At 42.2% G+C, this 12,811-nt stretch overlaps 1 protein-coding gene across 1 annotated transcript; it reads right to left on the reverse strand.

Annotated features, from left to right (window-relative positions):
• Window positions 1–1,768: 1,768 nt before the first annotated feature.
• LOC125359823 (dehydrodolichyl diphosphate synthase complex subunit NUS1-like) lies at window positions 1,769–3,424 on the reverse strand. Its single transcript, XM_048357702.1, is given in 2 exon segments — window positions 1,769–3,121; window positions 3,124–3,424. Coding segments are annotated over 2 exon segments (858 nt in total). The 3' UTR covers window positions 1,769–2,564.
• Between the last annotated feature and the right edge of the window lie 9,387 nt (window positions 3,425–12,811).

The following is a 12,811-nucleotide window of genomic DNA, read 5'->3' on the forward strand; positions in this document are numbered from 1 at the left end:
TAGGATCACCCAGTGGTGGGCAAGTGAGTTTGACTCTGGCTATGAGACATTTATCGATCACCCCTTCAATTGCCAGAATCCATAGTGAATGGAGCTTTGCTGTTCTAACAATGAATTGTTCAGGTCCTTTTCTTGAGGTAGGGACCAGGACATGGACAGCACAGCACTCTTGCTCTTCAGCTTTGAAAGGGACTAACAGGATTAGGTATGTCCAGTGTTCAGGGCAGGTGCTCCTCCAGTGACTGATAAGCCTTCCACAAAAGTGAAAGAAGATTTTAAAACGACATGCAAAACTGAGGCAGGGATTTCAGGCTCAAGTGAGGATTTGGTATCTTTCAGCAAGAACAGTTTCTAAGTTCTGTTACAATCAATGTATCCTATACGCGTTGTCTTGATTCATAGGCAGTTCAATGCCCTGAGATTTTGGCATTGCTGGGAAAACACAAGTTTGTCTCACTGATCCCATTTGCCATGTTTCCTTCCAAGTTTTACCAGGATAATACATTGAAAGACTTGTTAAAATAAAATAGCCCCTGGCTGTGAAAGAACAGGGCTTTTCCTGTTGTTGGGCCATGCAGAGCTTCTTTTGTTTGTATTCTTCCTTGCAAGGATTGTGAGTCAGGGAGGGCTAGGGTTTGTGTGTTTTTCTCCAATGTGTGTTCTTCTGGTATAAATAGGATTAAAAAGGAATGCAATTTTTTTTTAAACTGTCATCTTTTAAATCGCTGTCACCACATAGTTCCCAACTCCTGGGTTCCTTTTCTTTTAGGAGAAACACAGGTTTATTCAAATGGCCTTACCATGGAGGGCAAGCTAGAGGAACATGACAGGACTGCGATGCCCATGTGCAGATGGGATCTGACTATGAATGAGGCCTCCAGGAATTGGAACAGTTGATTGGCAATTTCTTTTTTTTTTTTTAGTTTAATCACTTTTATTTCAAGTATATTTTTAAAATCATAAATGGGGTTTTGTAATTCAAAGTTGAAACATTTTTTTCTTCATCACTTCAGAATCTGGCAAGCAATTCCAGACCATGCTTTCTAAATCCAGCCTTCATTGTTACTTTGCAGACTTCTGAGGCCTAGTATTTAAGCTAATCCATTCTAAATGTACATAAGCATTATATACTTCTCAATAAGATTTTTTTGGAAAAACATTCATCAAATACAAATAGTTTCTGTTCAAGGATCAGCAGTGAGGGAATACTATTAGAACACATATCAAGAAATCACTTACTGGGCTGGGGATATAGCCTAGTGGCAAGAGTGCCTGCCTCGGATACACGAGGCCCTAGGTTTGATTCCCCAGCACCACATATACAGAAAACGGCCAGAAGCGGCGCTGTGGCTCAAGTGGCAGAGTGCTAGCCTTGAGCGGGAAGAAGCCAGGGACAGTGCTCAGGCCCTGAGTCCAAGGCCCAGGACTGGCAAAAAAAAAAAAAAAAAAAAAAAAAGAAATCACTTACTCATTTTTTAAAGTAACAGAGCCAGTGCTGTTCTCTGCCATGAGAGAGAACATGTAAAATTAAATATTTTCACAGACTCTGGTAATATTTTATTTCCTACACAGGCCTCAGTTGAACTTACCTTTTATACTAAGTTACCACAGGCATTTAGTGAATAAAAATCCCAAGTGTTATTCCAAAGAACAACCAATTACTTTGGTGGGGGGGGGAGATAACCACCTTGGGAATTTGTCAAATGGTTACTTACTTTAAATAAAAATAACTCATGGAAACATTTTTAAACTAACTTTGGGCATTACATGGATATTATTATTTTAAAAAATCAAAAGTTAACTTTCTTTTTTTTTGGAAAATTTTTTTACCTTGACTTTTAAGATTACAACATTTGCTTTACTGATTTGACTAAATCAATATTTAAGAATTTAATAAATAAAATTTTAAATTCTGTACTTCAGTGTATGAGTTCTTTTTCAAATGATCTTTACCCCTCAGAACAGACACTAGAGCAATACTCTCAAGTTACATTACTTGAATTCTAATAAAGAAATGAAATGGACGGACAGCTGAAGACAGGTATTCCCTGTGCCTAATGAGGATGCTTTGAACAACTTCATTCCCTGAAGCTCCTCAAACTGTTTCCATTCAACAAGTCCATATATTATTCTTAAAAATAAAAGTTTGGTCACTAGAAAAAGACTGAACAAAAGGTATTCCTTCTTCAACCCCACATGACAACTGAGACAGCTCCAATCATTCCCTCCCCTCCCCACAGAAACAGGGAAGGGGCATGGGCTGAAGTTTTTCATCTGAAATCTCAGCTCCTAAAACATCGCTGCTATCTGCTCCAAGTTGCAGGTTTGTGTACTTCGTTCTCCAACATTCCCCCATTTATAAGTTTATTTCCATATGCACGCACACACACACACACAGATACACACACAGTCATTCACTCTCAAGTAAGACACTTTTTTGTGTTGATAAATTATGAGCAATATGAACTAGGTGTATACAGGGTTTCATAGGTGCTTTGTAAACATCAGAGTCACTTGAATCCTTTTCTCCAAAAGCCTGAAATCAAATTGCACACCGGGGATCATTACTCTCCCAGAAGCTGTTCACAGGCTGCATACTGACCAAGGGCAGAGAAAAAGTCCTCATAGCTGATGTTTAGGTGGGAAGGCAAAGAGACAATTTCAGTCAATCTGATTTGCCAGGGAAGAAAGCCTAATGTGCTGTCCACAGGACCAAACTTCAACACTAAATCAGGATCAGGAAAACCACTTGAACTAAGTAAACTGTCTAACATATCTACATCCAAATCTGTGGATCTCTTTTGCTGCTTGGCTACTAACTGGCAGAAGTCTTGAGCAGCTCTCACAACATCTGCTTTTCCATCTTCTGGGGACAGCACCTTCACAGCCAAATGGCAATTTAAAACTTGATCATCTTTTTCATTACTATTTGTGAACTCTGTTGCGTATTTGGAACAATCTAGGCCCAGAAGTTCCTGCTGCTGTTTTAAAATTTCATCCATCAATCTGGAATTATTTCTTTTGAAAATTCCTTGGTGGTCGTAGACGCTAATGTAGATGATCCCCACGGCCATACACCACACCACGAGGCTCGCGATGTCCGAGAAGCTGAGCTCCAGCCCTCCTCCGTGACCACCAGGCCCATGTGCACCGGCAGCTTCTCCAGGGTCCCGCCGTCCGCGCGCCAGCGCAGCCAGGGGTGGGCGGCGGCCGGGCCCGGCCCCCCACGCAGGTGCCGCAGGAACCGGCGGTTCCGGCCTCCCGCCAGGGGCTTGCGGAGCGTGAAGCCGAGCAGCGCTAGGACCGCGGCAGAGGCCGCGCGACAGCAGCGCCGCCAGATCCAGTTCCAGGTGCCGAAGCGCAGGCGAAGCCGCGAGGTGAGCGCGTGGTGCAGGCAGGACAGCGCTTGCAGCACCCGCCACATCAGCCCGCCCGCCCGCACTCGCGGCGCCACGGCTCTTTATCCACCCCACAGCGCGGGCCATCGCCCCGCGTCCCTTCACCCCCCACGCCCGAAGCCCTTGCCACTGCCAACACCTCACCTCGCCCCTGCCGCCATCTTCCTCCTCCCTCGGAGGCCCTGCTGGCAATTTCTTTTCCATGGGCTTTGCTGATTGATTCTTTTTGTGGAATATCCTATATAATGTTCGACATTGCCTCTTTCATGCTAACTTTATGGCCACCAAGTGTGCTTCCACAGGGTAGAAATAATACTTCTTCAAGGCAGAGATTGAAAGCTCCAGCCCAGAGGACCATGCATACACCAAATAGAGGGACAACAATGTTTATTGCCTGCAAATTAGCAATGCTGTGGCTTTCCAGGTAGGTGCAATGCAATGCACTGCTTGTCTTGCAAAAGGGAATATGATTATAGAGCCAGGGACTAGGAATGGAAGTCTGGGTTTACTATGTGCAACAGTTGTGGTTAGGTCTAGGCTTAAGGCAGTCCACTCCTGTAGCAGGAGGCTCTGGGTCATGGTGATCAGAGGCAACGAGTGGGGGCAGGTCTGGTCTGGTCACCTGATTTCTGGGAAAGGGCTGAGGACTTTAGATGGAGATTGAGTCAAAATGGAGGATGATATGCTGACAGAGATGATGCTGTCTGAGCAGCTAAGAAGCAGATTTGTAAGTAAAGAAGTGTAAGGAAAGAGGTAGTCTCAACATTTGTGGGAATGGAAGCTCTTTACTCTTAGAAATTGTAAGCAGATGGGCCCCAGTTTGATTTTTTTTTTTTTTGTCTGTTTCATCGGAGAGCCATCCTGGCTAGAGAACTGCAATTGTCTCCAAATCCAAGGGCAGGACTATTGTAGGTCCTGCTATATAAAGGACGGAGCTTTTCTAAGACGCCTTGTGAAGGCCACAATTTTTAATGGATATTTCAGAGGCAAAGGCTAGTAAATGGTGTTAACAAGACAAGAGACTAGTAAAAAACAATAGTTTATTAAGATGCCATTAAATAACACTGGCCGTCAACCAGACAGAAGAGTACAGCACTCCTAGTGCTCCTGCTGTTACTATCCAAACTCCATTTCTTATCAGAATTATGTCTCACATTTCTGGGGGAGAGGAATCATATAATCAGACATTAGGTACACGAGTGGATCCTGGTAATTGTTTACTAATGGGGGCCTTGAGTGACAAATCCAGCAATTGATTACATTGGTGACCAAATTCTGGGTTACCCTAAGTCGGGCATTATGTTCACATAGGCATGTGTCTTTTGAGCCAGGGTAGAAAAATGGTTAATTCTTAGTTATCATTGATACCTTGTCTTACCATGGTTGGTAGGGGAATTTCATCCTATGGGATGGGTGTGAAAGATTTCACTGAGAGTGGCCATCAAATGTCTCTCCCTTTCTCTTGGAGAATCTAAGTGTCAGCACAAGCCCTATAGGATGATATAAAGGTGTTTTATAAGGCAGGGGTTGTAGGAAGCTGGTTGGGGTTGGAGTAGACATAGTTGCTTTCTCATGACAGATAATGGAATGTGTGTCCTCATGTGTCCAGGATATGTTTTTACCTGCATATGTGCCAAAGTTTGAGTTCTGTGTGGTTTCTCCAAAAAGAGTGCAGAAGGTAGTAGCTGGGTCTGAACAAAACTGGGCTTCATGGGAACCTGAATAAAATAGAATTCTGGTACTAAATGAAATTACTTAGGTCTGTTCATTGGTTCTATATTTCCTCCCTTGGCCAGTGAAGAGATGATTCTTCAGGAGACTGACAGAGTTGGCCCCACTCGAGGGTTGTTGAAGATGAGACATCTCCTATTATCTACAGCTTCTTACTGCTGAGAAGGGTCACATCTCTGAGGAAGTAGGTAGTCACTTTGGAGGACAGATTGAAGCCAAACTGCTGAAAAACTATGGGTACGGAATAGAGTAAAGTTTTAATCAATGGGTTATTCCATTCTGAAAGAAGCTTGTTAGGAAGTAGAAAATGCTTGGATTAAAATTAAGGACAATGGCCAGAGGTCTGGAAAGGGGATTAATCTATTTAAAAAATTGACCAGATATCAAGCTTCCAGGGAAATCATTCAATAATCAAACGTTTGGGTATTTTTTGGTCATCCTGAGTGATTTCAATTACCTGATTAACACAAATATAATTTCTCCTGCAGGATCACATAGTTCCCTTCTTGGCTGGTAACTAAGAGAGATAGAGCCCTATGGTTTTTGAGGACCACAAGTTGGGAATTGGTATTGCACAGTCTGCATAGAGTTGACTAGTTTGACCTAGTGGCTTAGCAATAAGGACCACTCAGAAATCTGTACAGGATTGGGTACATCATTCCCTCCTATGGGCACTCTTTTTTTTTCCCCCCTATGGGCACTCTTGAGAGAACATCAGGTTAGGATAAATGAGGTAGGTTCTGTTCTACACCATTAGTCAGGTTACAGTTGGCTTTTGGACAGAATGTCCAAAATTTGGGATAATTGGATTGAAAATAGGATATATAACTCTGGAACAAAATAGAGTTCAAAGGCATTTCTAGGTAGGACCAGAAAAAATGGCCACACAGGAAACACATTTGAGCTTCTGGGTCCAGGCTTTGTTAGATAGCCCTTTCCCTGTTGAGTTGTTAGTGGTGCAGTTAAATGAGGATTAGCCTGATACCATGTTGCCGTACTGTTCTTTCTGGACAAAGGCCTCATATCTAAAATAGATGCAGAACTAAAAAAAATTACATTTCTCCAAAACAAAACCGCAAAGAACCAATAGCCTCACCAAGTGGGCTAAAGACTTAAAAAGAGACTTCTCTGATGAGGAAATGAGAATGGCCAAGAGACATATGAAAAAGTGCTCTACATCACTGGCCATAAAAGAAATGTAAATCAGTTTTGTTTTTTTTCGAGGAAGACGGCGGAGGAGCGGCAGAGCCCTTGCAGAGCTCCCTCCGATATCGTAGTTTTCTCACCTCATAGAAACTGTTTCTCCTAGAAAGACAGCCAAAGTAAGTTCTAACAGTACAGGGATTCTGAACAGGAAGGAAAAATCGACTTTGCTGGTCTGAAAACACAGATTTGAGCTCCGGGTGGCGTCCCACCGCGGCGCCAGCGCCGGCTCCGGCACAGTGCCGGGCACAGCCCCCGGCACTCCGCACAGCTAAAGCGTTAAATACTCCAGACGGCAGCCGAGCACGGAGGACCTGACATCGCAGAGACCGCGTGAGTACCCCAAAAGTTATCCTCACTTGTGCCCACAGTCCAGCTTCTGGAAGGCATCCCTGTCCCCACCGCCAGAGCAAAGCGCCATCTTTGCCACTGGCATAGGGTCAGACCAGACTGGAACTGAAGCGGGCCTGGGGAAAGCGAGGTCAAAAAAGCCATCTTTGAAAAGGGCAGGAGGGGCGGAATCAGTGAGAACCAGCTCCGCCCAGAAGAACGCCCCCTGCCCTGGCGGGAGGCGAGTCGGGGGCTTAGCCAGAGAAGCCCCGCCCTGCCCGCCGGAACTTCTAAACTTAAAGCAAAAGCTGCGAGCAGCTACCAGGGGCACGGAAACAACAGACGGAGGAACAAACAGTTCCGGGGACAGCTAAACGGTCCCGTCACAGAGGAAGCTAATTCCCAGCCCAAAACGGAGCTGCATTCCATAGCTACCTATGCCAAGGAGGCCGCCTCCCTCAGGCAAGCAACTCTCAGTGGAGCAAAACAGGCCAGAGGTGGCCCGCCCTGCTGAGTTCACAGCCTAGTCAAGACCAGGCATCAAAGGCAGCGGCCCCACAGCAGACAGAGGAGCCACAGTTCCTGAGACTGCCCACGTCCCCATCGACAGAGGACGCCCAAGGCCTGCCTGCAAGCCGTGCGAACCTCAGAGACCCACGATTGCACCAACAGGGGAGAAGGTCAGAACAGAACCACCCCTTGCCAACTGAAATCAAGTCAAACCAGCCAATCAGGAAAATAGACTGCAGTCCATTGCAGGGAAACCAGAGACTGGTTTCTTTTTCTTTTCAAACATTTTTTTTAAACTTTTCTTTTAAATTTTCTTTTTAATTTTTTCACACCTGAAACATCATTGGCTTTTTTTTTTTTTTGGTTTGTTTGTTTTTTGTTTGTTTTCCATTTTTACTGGTTTGTTTTATCAAGTATTTTTTGTGTTTGTTTATTTGTTTGGGTTGTTCCTTTTCTGTTATTTTCCTTTTTATTTACTTATGCTTCCTTTTTAAATAATTTTTCTCTGTTTTGTGTATCTGTCTTCCAGTATTTTTACTTCATTTCTCTCGTTGCGTCCTCTTCCTTTAAAAATTACTTTCCTATAAATAACACCTACACCCTTTTCTGCTAACTCTCCAGTGTCTGTCATTTTATCAATGTTCTTTCTACTGATTCTACTCTTCTCCACATTTCCACGTCACTGAAACTAAACCAAAATCACCACCACCCCCCCAATACACTTTATTCTCTTTACTACCTCCAACTTACCCTCCTGACTTACTGCCTGGACCTCCAGGTTCCATTGACTCCGGGTTATTGGATAGAGGGTATCCCAGCTTAATACGAGTGAATCAAAGGGGTTCATAGAGAAAGCCAGTCCTAAAAGAACTTAATATAAAAACAAGAATTGCATATAAGGTTGTAACAGTAAATAAGTAACTACTGAATACAGGGCCCAGGATCGGATGTTATATTGAAATTCTATTCTTTAGGAACACCAAATCTAACTTTATAGACAGGTATACAAGTTATCTGTATATAATTGTGAAATTGTAAGATTTACACAACAGTGCTTGGTAAGGGCTGCTTTGGGTCTTAAACAGTGCTCACAGGTGCTGGTAGACTGGCATTCCCAATTCAAATGGGCAGAAGAAACACAAGAAAGATGGCAAATAATGAAGTCTTATCCCCCACTCAAAACAAGCAGGAAGCAGAGCAGTCAATCAAAAACATAGAAGAAAACCCCCAAAATGCTCTACAAAGTTTACTGATAAACATGATAAATGAAAAGTTTGAATCTCTTCAGTCAATTATGTTAGAGTGTGAGGAGGCAAAGCAAAAATTAATGGAGAATTTCATGGCATCCACAAATAGAAAGATAAGTGAGTCAAATGAAAAGATAGCTACCCAACTTAAAGATTTGAGACAACACTCAAAACCAAAGTAATGAAGTTAATGAAGTAAAGAAGTCCATACAGGACCTAAGAAATGACATGGAAATCATCAGGAAAGACCAGTCAGAAGGAAAAGAGATTCGAAATCAAGTAGCTAGCCTACAGTCCCAACTAACTGAAGCAGAGGATCGAATCTCAGGAGCTGAAGATTCCTTAGATTCTATGGAGAAAAATCAAAAATCAATACAAATCCAGTCCAAGCAACAAAACAGATCGCTACAGGAGATTCAAGACACAATCAGGAAGCCCAATTTAAGGATAATAGCTATTGAGGAAAACTTGGAGAAAGAGGTTAATGGGATAGGCAACCTATTTAACAGAATATTAGCTGAGAACTTCCCAAACATCCAGAAGGAAAGGCCTATACAGATACAAGAAGCATTTAGAACCCCAAATCGACCAGACCAGAATAGGACTTCCCACGACACATTGTGATCAAAACAGCTTCAGCAGAGTGCAAGGAAAAAATACTCAAAGCTGTTAGGGCAAAGAAAACTATCACATATAAAGGAAAAGCAATCAGAATTACCCCAGACTTCTCAGCAGAGACCATGAAAGCAAGGAGAGCCTGGAATGAAGTATACCAAACTCTAAATAAAAATAACTACCAACCAAGAATTCTGTACCCCGCCAAACTCTCCTTCATAGCCGAAGGTCAAATAAAAGTCTTCCACAGGGGCTGGGGATATAGCCTAGTGGCAAGAGTGCCTGCCTCGGATACACGAGGCCCTAGGTTCGATTCCCCAGCACCACATATACAGAAAACGGCCAGAAGCGGCGCTGTGGCTCAGGTGGCAGAGTGCTAGCCTTGAGCGGGAGGAAGCCAGGGACAGTGCTCAGGCCCTGAGTCCAAGGCCCAGGACTGGCCAAAAAAAAAAAAAAAAAAAAAGTCTTCCACAATAAGGAAAAACTGAAACAATATATCTCCACCAAACCAGCTTTACACAAAATCCTTAAAGATGTACTATACAGGGAAAATAATCAAGATCCCAACACAGACAGAGAAATGAACCCTAATTAGTAAACACTAGATCAAGAAATGGGAAGACACAGCTTTAAACAAGATACAAGATAATGATAATGAAAGGAACAAACGATCACCTCTCAATCCTAACTGTCAACATTAATGGACTTAATTCTCCAATCAAATGACATAGGCTCATAACTTGGATCAAAAATCAAGATCCATCTTTCTGCTGCCTCCAAGAGACACATCTATCCAGCAAAAGTAAACATCTTCTAAAAGTGAAAGGCTGGAAACAAATCTATCAAGCAAATGGCCCCCATAAGCAGGCTGGAGTTGCAATCCTAGTATCAGACAAAATTGACTTCAAATTAAAAAAGGTAAGAAGAGACAAAGAAGGTTACTACATACTAGTAAAAGGATCTCTCCAACAGGAAGAAATAACCATCCTAAATATCTACACGCCAAATGCAGGAGCACCCAACTTCATCAAACAAACACTACTGGCTCTAAAAACATTCATAGACCCAAACACAATGATAGTGGGGGACTTTAACACTCCACTATCACCTCTGGACAGATCAACACACCAAAAACTGAACAAAGAAACCACAGAACTAAACAATTGCATAGACCAACTAGACTTAATCAACATCTACAGAATATTCCACCCAGCAAGGACAGAATACACATTCTTTTCAGCAGCACATGGAACATTCTCCAAAATAGATCACATCTTAGGGCACAAAGAAAATCTGTACAAATTCAGAAGTATCAAAATCATTCCCTGCATTCTTTCAGACCACAATGGAATAAAATTAGAGCTCAACTCACTCAGCCACCACAGAAAATCCCACAATTCATGGAGACTAAAGAACACACTGCTGAACCATCAGTGGATCATTGAAGAAATTAAAACAGAAATTCAAATGTTTATGGACTTCAACCAAGTTGAGGACACAAAGTACCAGCTCCTTTGGGACACAGCAAAGGCAGTACTCAGAGGAAAATTTATATCTCTGAGTACATACATCAACAAACTGGAGAAACAGCAACTCAGTAATTTAAGGAAGCACCTTAATTTTCTGGAGAGAGAACAGCAAGCCAAACCCCAAGTCAATAGACAGAAGCAAATAATTAAAATCAAATCAGAATTAAATCAATTAGAGACGAAAAAAACCATCGAAAGAATCAACAAAACAAAGAGTTGGTTCTTTGAAAAAATCAACAAGATAGACAGACCCCTGGCAAACCTGACCAAAGAACGAAGGCAGCACACTCAAATAAACAAGATAAGAGATGAAACAGGTAGCATCACCACAGAAATAACCGAAATTCAGAAAATAATAAGGGACTATTTTGCAAACCTTTATGCCAACAAATTCGAGAACTTGGAAGAAATGGATGATTTCCTAGAAAAAATTGATACCCCCAAACTCAACTATGAAGACTTAAACCTTCTAAACAGACCCATATCCAGTATTGAAATAGAAACAGCAATAAATGATCTCCCATCCAAGAAAAGCCCAGGTCCAGACGGATTCACCGCAGCATTCTACAAGGCCTTCAAAACAGAACTCACTCCAATATTTCTCAAACTCTTCAATGAAATTGAAAGAGAACGTTCACTACCAGACTCATTTTATGAAGCCAGTATAACCCTCATCCCAAAACCAGGCAGAGACTCATCACGGAAAGAGGACTACAGACCAATCTCCCTGATGAACATAGATGCAAAAATTCTCAACAAAATTCTGGCCAATCGACTTCAACAGGTCATCAAAAAAATCATACACCACGATCAAACTGGATTCATCCCAGGGATGCAAAGCTGGTTTAATATATGCAAGTCAATTAATGTAATCCACCACATCAACCGGAGCAAGGTAAAGAACCACATGGTTTTATCGCTGGATGCGGAAAAAGCGTTCGATAAAATCCAGCACCCATTTAGGCTAAAAGCCCTGGAAAAACTGGGATGCCAGGGAACATTCCTGAATATGATCAAGGCAGTTTATGACAAACCAACAGCAAGCATAACTCTAAATGGTGAAAAACTAAAGCCATTCCCTTTAAAATCAGGAACAAGGCAGGGATGTCCACTCTCTCCCCTGCTCTTCAACATAGTACTAGAATTCCTAGCCAGAGCAATTAGGCAAGAAGAGAATATAAAGGGGATCCAAATAGGAAAAGATGAAGTTAAACTTTCTCTCTTCGCAGATGACATGATCCTATACCTAAAGAATCCCATAGACTCTACCCCCAAGCTACTAGAGCTGATCCAAAACTTTGGCAAAGTTGCAGGATATAAAATAAACCTTCAAAAATCAACGGCCTTTCTCTATGCTAACAACCCGAAGACCGAGGCTGAAATCAGGAAAGCAACTCCTTTTGCAATAGCCCCCAAAAACATAAAATACCTAGGAATAACCTTAACCAAAGAAGTGAAAGACCTCTTTGAAGAGAACTTTAAAAGCTTGAAAAATGAAATTAAGTCAGAACTAAGAAAATGGAAAAACCTCCCATGCTCCTGGATTGGAAGGATTAATATAATCAAAATGGCAATATTGCCAAAGGCTATCTACAAATTCAATGCAATACCCATTAATATCCCAACACCATTCTTTAATGAAATAGAGGAAGCAATCCAGAAATTCATATGGAACAATAAAAGACCTAGAATAGCAAAAACACTCCTAAGCAGAAAGAACAGTGCTGGAGGAATTACAATACCCAACTTCAAGCTGTATTATAAAGCTATAGTAATAAAAACAGCTTGGTATTGGCACCGGAACAGGCCTGAAGACCAGTGGAACAGAATTGAAGACCCAGAATTAAACCCACAGAACTACGCCTACTTAATCTTTGATAAAGGAGCTAAAACAATAGTATGGAAGAAAGATAGCCTCTTTAACAAGTGGTGCTGGCAAAACTGGCTCAACACATGCAACAAACTAAAACTAGATCCTTATATATCACCCTGCACCAAAATCAATTCCAAATGGATTAAAGACCTTGAAATCAAAACAGGCACCCTGAAAACACTAAAGGAAGGAGTAGGAGAAACACTTGGGCTCCTTGGCACAGGACAGAACTTCCTTAACAAAGACCCTGAAAGGCTACAAATCAAAGAAAGGTTGGACAAATGGGACTGCATCAAACTGCAGAGCTTCTGCACGGCAAAGGACATAGCTCTCAAGATAAACAGAAAGCCCACAGACTGGGAGGAGATCTTTACC

This window comes from Perognathus longimembris, chromosome 11 (assembly GCF_023159225.1).
Source record: "Perognathus longimembris pacificus isolate PPM17 chromosome 11, ASM2315922v1, whole genome shotgun sequence".
Classification (NCBI taxonomy): Eukaryota; Metazoa; Chordata; class Mammalia; order Rodentia; family Heteromyidae; genus Perognathus; species Perognathus longimembris.